Below are 8,218 nucleotides of genomic sequence, written 5' to 3' on the forward strand. Positions count from 1 at the left end.
TATCCGTCGAAAATCCCGTCCGCACCCCTTAGAATTTTTCGTCCGCACCCCTTAGGTAAAAAATCTTAGCTATTTATATTAATTTTTTTCGTAAACTTTGATTTTTTTTTTAAATACTACTTATAAGTTATAATCACTCACCCACTTAACCCTTATAACCTTAACCCAATAAGTGTTACCCAAGCCCAATCCACATTAGATTTGATTTAAGTTTTAAACAATTCATCAACTTGGATGGTTTGTCAAGTCTTGTAAGATTAATGGTTTCAACAAATATTCACGTAAATTTTACATTGGTATATCGGTTATTGAAGCTTGTTCTCGTATTACCCGTCGCAACCACAACCGTTGAAAGATGTTTTTTGGCAACGAAGAATGTGAAGACCGACTTGCGTTATCGGATTGGCGATGAGAATTTAAGTGATAGTTGTATATATTATATAGAGAAAGACTTGCTTAAGAAAGTAGCTTTAGATGATGTTTTGGATAGATTTCAAATAATGAAAACCCGTAGGGCGACGTTTTAATTATGTTTGTAACAAGGTTTGACGTATTTTTGATGATTATATAAATCTAGTTTGATGTTCTTTTATATATATACCTAGGGGCCTAAAATTTTTAAAAATGTTTCGCACCCCCATAAAAAAAAATTCCTGGGTCCACCACTGTTTCTCGAGTCCACAACCGATTTGAGATTTTACTGGTGGTTGTGATGTTATTCTTGAGCTTGTTGTGCACATGTATGTATGCTAGCATAATATGTGTCACACATGTACATATATACGTACAAACATCAAGAAAACCTTCTTGAAGATAGATCTCTAACTACTTCCATAATAGGAAGGCAAACAAAAAGAGGATGTGTCAAAAGTGACGATTGCGGGTATTATCCTTAACCTTATACAAGATTCACCCGCATGGTATAAGAATAATGTAGCAAAGAGTTTGGACCAAAACCAGTAAAGAGTTCGATCTTAATCCATATAAACAAAACCAACAAAACACATTGTCAAAAGTAACAAGATATCGGATCCTATTTTGTCACGCGGTACAATTATTTAAAACAAGTAAATAAATCCCTACTTCTTTCTTTCGGGATGAGTTCTTCATAACAACTTAAGCCCTTCCATTTTGTAATGCTCAGTAATAGGCCTTCCGCGGATTGCCCTGCAAAAAAAAAAAAAAAGATTAGCAGCAAGGTTAGTAAAATATACCATTGCATCAGTTAGAAATCAACACTTGAATTTATTCAGTTGATCAAACTTTCAAAAACTTTATGTCGATACTTATATATATACTATATACCTGAAAAATATGTTTATATATAATCATCCTGATTATCTAATGTACTTGATCATGCATAATACATATAGTGTAAGGATCAAATACAAATGGGTCTTAACATACAAAATGGCTTCTTTAACATGAGAAGTGAAGGAAGCTTTTTCTTTCGTTGTTTTTTTTTAACTTTTTTTCCATCTACTTAAATATGATGTTTAATTGCAAAATGTAAAAAATAAAAAGTTCGTGAATTTACTCTGTTTAAGTAATTATGTAATTACTCTACTAGTGTAAAACACGATTTTTTTTTTTTTAGATTCTAGGACTAAAATAAGTGTGCTTGACAAGATAGAAAAAATATTAAAAAATAAATAAATAAAGAATCTCTTCTTCACTTCTCATGTTAAGCTCAATTTGTATGTTAAGACCCATTTGTACCGGAACCTAACTATACATATATTATATGGTAATGCTAGGAGTTATTTACGATGAAATAATAGTTCTTGTGCAATGAAAAGTGGAGTATGAAGGGGACAAAAAGTCAAATCATTTGTTATGTCGAATGATTAAATGAAAGAAAAAGGCGTATTCTGACCAGAGGATTTGGTCTGTGTTTGTAACCAAGCATCATACGCTTTTTGTACTGCTCATAGATATCATCTTCGGGTGTCACTTCACCGGGTTGAGATGCACCAACACCCAAGTTATCCTTTTTCACACTACCCGCCAAAATCGGATCAGCTATCCCACTTCTAGAGCTCCCAAGCCCTTCACCTGCAGTTATTAACACAGGTGAAGATTAGAATCGTAATTATCATATATTTACTCGCTATATATGACAACAAACTCCATATATTTTACCTTCTTTCCAACCCATTTTGGATAAAAGTCGATGACCAACATTGTCAGCCTGGATTCTCGCCCTCTGTGCGGCTTCTTTAGCTGCTTTCTGTGCAGCCGCATCGTTACAGCTGGCCATGAACTTGTCGAGCTCTTCCAGAGGTATATAATCACCCATATGGTGGCCCCTTTTACCATCACCTGCATTCAAAACATTATACGGTTATATATCTATATACGTAATTCCATTAGTATAAAAACTGGAAAACAAAACATCGAAAAATGAAAAACCATCCAGCCGCTTAGGGTCGCAAACAAACCAAACGTTCGGCCAGAAGTTTGTTTTTGCTCCTTGGTCGTGGTCGTCATTTATGTTCGTGAACGTGTTGTGTTGGATAGTTCATTAGAGTGTTTATTTTTTTAATTTTATTAATACACTTCAAAATTCCGAAAAATAAAAATATTTAATAATTATAAGTGTATAATATATTTTATTTTGTTAAAAAACGTTTGTTTGTGTTCGTTTGTTTTCATTTGTGTTCATGAACATTCGTTTGCGTTCGTTACTTAAAATCAACAGACGAACACTAACACGTTCATTTCCTTAACGAACGAACACGAACAAAAAAACTCGTTCAATAAGTGTTCATGAACAGTTTGTGAAGATATATTTCTTTAACAAACGAGCATGAACAAGGTCTTGCTCATGTTCGTTCGGTTTGTTTGCAGCCATACTGAGCCGCGTAAACAAACATAGTCGACCTTGGAGAGAAGCAGGAGGTGGCATCTCGTCTTTAGAGTGTTTAGGGCGCCTTTTCTTTTCTTCTTGTGCAGCTTTTTTCATATAAAACTCCATCATAGCTATCGGGTCTGAAGCTGATGGGGCCGTAGCTTCACCTACAATAGTAATCATTGCAACACTGGCATCAACTATTTCACATCTTACGGACAAGAATGAAACTTCAAGGCAAAAAAGTAATCAAAAAAAAAATAATAAATAAGTGAATTACCATAATCAGGTTGTGCAGTCTCGGTAGGTTCAAATAAAGCTGAGGCAGGGATCTGGTAATTTGAACGTTGCTGATGTGATTTTTGAGAGCTATTCGCTGCAGTAGTCTTGGAACCACCTGTTGCAATACGAAAATTAAACGAATAACAGTTAGACCAAATTCTAACGTCTATGTATCATGTCTTGTTTCATCAGCACAAACGTTACACTTTAACAGATCCTATAAACAAAACGCATAAAAAAAAAATAGCATTCAGGGCTATTGCACAAACCAGTATGTTGTATTTGTGCGTCTGCAGATTTTCCCAGAACCTTCTCCTCCTCAGAAAGCCGGTATTCATAATATTTGTAATCAGCACAGCTTTCATCATACAGGAATCTGTAACAAAGTCAAAAAAAAAAAACAACGTTAAGATACTTTACGTCATGAGCATATAGTCTTGGTGCATAAAAAAAGATCCAATTATAGTATTAAGTTATAAACTAGAGTACATTACATTTTCGTCCTTTAAGTTTGAGCCAAATTGCAGGTGATGTCCTTTTAACTAACGAAATTACACAGGATGTCCTTTATGTTACTATTTCTCATCAAGTGGTGTCCTTTTGCCCTAACCCAGTTTATTTTTTCCGTTAACTCTTAACATGTGCTACTCTTATGTAATTTCGTTTTAGTTGTAAAGTAAAATGGACAATTATGCCCTCATGTGAGTGGCACACGTTAAGAGTTAACAGAAAAAAATTAACTGGGTTAGGGCAAAAGGTCACCGCCTAATGAGAAACAGTAACATAAAGGACATCCAGTGTAATTTCGTTAGTTAAAGGACAACGCCTGCAATTTGACTCAAAGCTAAAAGACGTAAAATGCAATTTACTCAATAAACTATAACAAACATACTTGAAAGGGGTATCTCCAGGATTCTTTTGACGTGTGATATGCTCAATCTGCCTTCCGTTTTTTGCCACGAAAGTTGCTAAATTATCTGCGGCCTTCTTTACTATGGGATCACTTGGTGGTACTGCTGCATTTCACTTAAGAACCGATTAAATCTAAGAGCATGAACAAGAGAATCTAAATTTATTCTCCAAATCTGTCACTGAACATCTCGTTCCATCACACGTATTATGTGTTAGCTGCATTCATCAGACAAAAGTAATTCAAGAATGTTTTGTCCTCTTCATACCATTCTAATGCGATACCCTCTTACGAAAAAACAGATCACTTCTAAAACATTCACGTATACCTTGCAAAATAATCAATGAGAAAAAGTAGCGTAATATGATATATAAGATGTAATTACCAACAATAACTTGCTTTAGTGACAGTTCCGAGGCATCAAACCGGTCCACCTTTTGCCGTTTTATCGGTCCGTCACCTGATGAGTTACCGTCATTCCTTTCATCTTCATCATCGTCTTCACTTAACTTGACAGCAGGTGTTACAAGTTTCGATTTCTGTTTCAGGCTGAATGCAAGTTTGCCAGATGGAGGTTTGTTGATTTTGAAAGAAGCACTAGCTTTAGAGCCACTGTTACTTATATCCGGCTTAGGCTTTGTGGGCCCTGATAAAGTTGGCTCTGAACTAGATTCCTTATCTTGTTGAAGTTGTTTAAACCTCTCCATAAAGGAACCATCATTAACGAATAGACTAGAAGCTGGTTTTTTCTCCATTGGATGTGTTGCTGTTTATAGAAACCACTGATTGACAAGTAAGCTTACAAGCTATAGAGAAACTTTCGATGCAAGAAGATAAAGAAAACAATGTGGAATGGTCGTTCGGGGCATTCAAATTTTTGTTACAAGAAATCGTATCTTAATTATACATTGAGATACTGACTAAATGATGTTATTCCCATAACCTCTGGAAGTAACGAACTAATGATGTTGGGCAAATTTTTGTTGGTCGTTTTGGTTCATATAAAAGTGATCGCATTTCGTTGGATAAACAACGAATTACATCGGTCATTAGAAGTCAATAAGTAATGGGTGAGTGAGATATGATGGATGTGCAAATGTGCAATACTATATGGTCTACGATAGTATAACTATGACATTATCCGATAAATTGGAGTTGAAAAAGTTGCCATCAAATATTCAAATTTCCTAAATCAAATCATTAATAATTTTCAATTCCGAGTTCTAAATTCTAATCAATCATTCTGATCACATTAATGCATGGCATAACAAGTTAAATACAGCTTATTGACCAAAATTTCTTCTTAACAAACCAATAACGCGTGCAGCGCCTACAAGCATAAGTAAAAGATGAAAAATGGTTCATACATGATTATTGTATCCAAACTGAAGAACTTTGACCCAGTCCGATCATCTTAAAGCCAACGTTGAGATTGTATGTAATGTAATAATGTGATCATGAAACATAAACCTACTCCAAACCTTGGCTTATGAATAAATATACTGCGCGTCACACAAAATTATTTTGTCCACATTACTGTGTAATTTACATACTTTTCGATAAAATTTAAGCCTCCATAGCCCTCTAACTTGATCTCTCACAGTATAGTTAACCCCCCCCCCCCCCCACACACACACACACAAACACACACATAATTAATTCGATTAAACTCTCAATATAAAGTCTCTGGATTCTAAAAAAGTTTATTAGATGAAAACTTCAATCCTACAAATATGAACATATACAACCATAAAAGTCAATATCAACAAAAATCAGTCAATCACATGTCTAATCAATGAATGAAACAATAAAGTTTCATATCGAGTAGCCGAATCCTAATGCTTTTAATAAATAGGAAAACACGCACAAAAAAAACCCTAAATCGGAACTAACGGATTAAACAGGTAGATTAAAGATAGATTCTGAATTTATAGATGAAAGTTACGATAAATACATACAGATTATGAATGATCAAACTTACCTCTTGAGGAATTCGGTAGAAACAGAAACACCAAGAGGAGGATCAGGATCGTGAGATGCGTACGGGCATGGTTTCTTGATGAATGGAGGGTTTGGGTACGATCCTTGTAATTTCTATTATCTCTCTCTTTGTTATAATGGTTTACATTAACTACCCTTGTGTTTTTTATGTGTTATATAGGCCCCTGTACCTCTTGTGTAGTTGTGTTTTTGTATGGTGATTCTTTAACCGTTAAAATCATACCAAATTCGCCTTTAATGGTGCTCGAGCCCTTGACTTCAAGTGGAACAACACCTTCACTCTAATGGTTTTGTAGGGTGTCAACGGTCAATTTTGATAGTTTTGAGATTAAATTTGGTCAGTTTTGATAGTTTTGAGATTAAATTTGGTCAATCCTGTTCTGAATTGTGGTAGCCAACTTTAATCAAATATTATATAGCTAAAGTTTTCACATCATAATAACAACGATGATAATAATAAGTGTAGCAGGTGTGCACTCGGTACGCGGAGTGGGGTGGATGATGTGGCAGTGAGAGAGTAAGGTGACATATAGATAAAAATTTTGATTTGGAAGTGAGATGATAGTGTCAGTTTAAAAAGACAAGAAAGAAGAGGCGAGATGGAGAGGAAGCTAAAGTGGGATGCGAATATGATGTGACGCAACAATAGATGCGGGGATACACCCCTCACCTTTGGCACAAGTGTATGACCCAAACACTTCATGCCGCTTAAAACCTCCCGCGTCCAGGACCCTTGGCCTAATAATTTACATACACATACGTGCTACGGCTCTTATTTATGTATTAATAAACTCATTTGTTTTGATACAACGATTTAATATCTAATAATCAAAATTGCAAAGTTCGTGTATCTTTATGTTGTGGAATACAACAATTTAATATTCTTATTCTCTATCAATCAAAATCCCAAAGTTTAACTGTGTAATTTTAAGTTCTCAATTAGGTTACATAGGGTTAGTTAGGTTAAACAATATGTATGTTTAAATAATTGGCCTTGGACGGTAACCCACCTTTTCATTGCTAAGGGCCGGCCCTGAACGTAACTCACAAGTAAAGTGAGCTTACTTTAGCGACAAGTCAACCAGGCCATACTAGATGACTCCAACAAAAGGTTGGGCAGTTGAACATGAACATGAAATTCTTGCAACATCATTCTTTCTTGTTTTATGTGCATTAACAAACATGAAAACATCATCTTCCTGATGTGGGTATTATCTTGGATAAAAGACATAGATCCTTGAATGAGAGTCTTATTGTTGTTTTAAACACATGTTGCTTGTAAATATACATTTGCATAAATCTGAACCACAAATACTTTCTTGAGGATAATAACTTGAATTAACTTAGTCTTTGTTGCAATGACAATACGATAAACTTTTGACTAGAGGGTCACAACACAAAACTTTAGTTTACGTTCCAAGTTAAGGGATCGCGACATATGATTTTATTTTACACTCATTAAGATATATCATAAAATATAAGAAACAATTGTATAGTAAACCAATCGATCGATGTTATGATTGTCCATTTTTACCGATCAATGATCGGTTTTAGTTTATTTATTTTTAATCAATGATCAAAGTGTATCTTTAAAGTTGAAAACCGTTCCCTAATATTTTAACATAAGAAAAGGACTTTAAGACTAACACTGAATAAGTAAATACTAATTTAAAAAAGAAAGTAATAATCAAACAAAGTTTGTTGTATACGTTGATGTTTTTAAGTTTTAATCACAAAATGAATTATTAATTTTTTTATGTGGATCGATGGTTGACAACATTAGTTTATCATACCGTACCTTTGAAAGGTTTCTTTTCGTTAGAAAGTTGAGTCACAATGTAAATAATAGTCGTAGCAATAGAGGTTAGGTATCATCTCCTAGATCACGTCATGTCAATGACATGAAAAATTAAAGATATGTAAAACTAACTAAAACATACTTGGAGGAAAAGAGCCTTTGGAGGAAAGTCATTGAGATGATTTACCATACGCCTAGAAAGTGGCCTATTGTTCCTTTTAGTAGTCAATTGTCAGGGTCGTGGGCAGCTATCGCTAGGCTTGAAGGCGTTAAGCTTTCGTCCACTATCGGTATTGGTAACATGGTTAAAGGTAAGGTGGGCCTTGGGAATAAGGTCAGGTTCTGGATAGACATATGGCTGGAAGATAAACCTCTC

The 8,218-nt window shown here is 34.7% G+C and overlaps 1 protein-coding gene across 3 annotated transcripts; it reads right to left on the reverse strand.

The window, feature by feature from the left end:
* Positions 1-948: 948 nt before the first annotated feature.
* LOC110911602 (SURP and G-patch domain-containing protein 1-like protein) lies at positions 949-6,219 on the reverse strand. 3 transcript variants are annotated; one of them, XM_022156233.2, is made up of 9 exons: positions 6,025-6,166; positions 4,429-4,809; positions 4,026-4,149; positions 3,403-3,509; positions 3,132-3,248; positions 2,884-3,018; positions 2,143-2,322; positions 1,877-2,055; positions 949-1,167 (listed from the first exon to the last, which is right to left on the reverse strand). In XM_022156233.2, the coding sequence occupies exons 2-9, from the start codon at positions 4,796-4,798 to the stop codon at positions 1,141-1,143; spliced, it is 1,239 nt and encodes a 412-aa protein (XP_022011925.1). In that variant the 5' UTR covers positions 4,799-4,809; positions 6,025-6,166; the 3' UTR covers positions 949-1,140. The 3 variants fall into 3 exon arrangements, with proteins under 3 accessions (XP_022011925.1, XP_022011926.1, XP_035840470.1); XM_022156234.2 differs by having other exon boundaries at positions 953-1,167; positions 4,026-4,146; positions 6,025-6,219; XM_035984577.1 differs by having other exon boundaries at positions 953-1,167; positions 4,429-4,825; positions 6,025-6,172.
* Between the last annotated feature and the right edge of the window lie 1,999 nt (positions 6,220-8,218).

The sequence above is a fragment of the Helianthus annuus genome, chromosome 15, assembly GCF_002127325.2.
Source record: "Helianthus annuus cultivar XRQ/B chromosome 15, HanXRQr2.0-SUNRISE, whole genome shotgun sequence".
Lineage (NCBI taxonomy): Eukaryota > Viridiplantae > Streptophyta > Magnoliopsida > Asterales > Asteraceae > Helianthus > Helianthus annuus.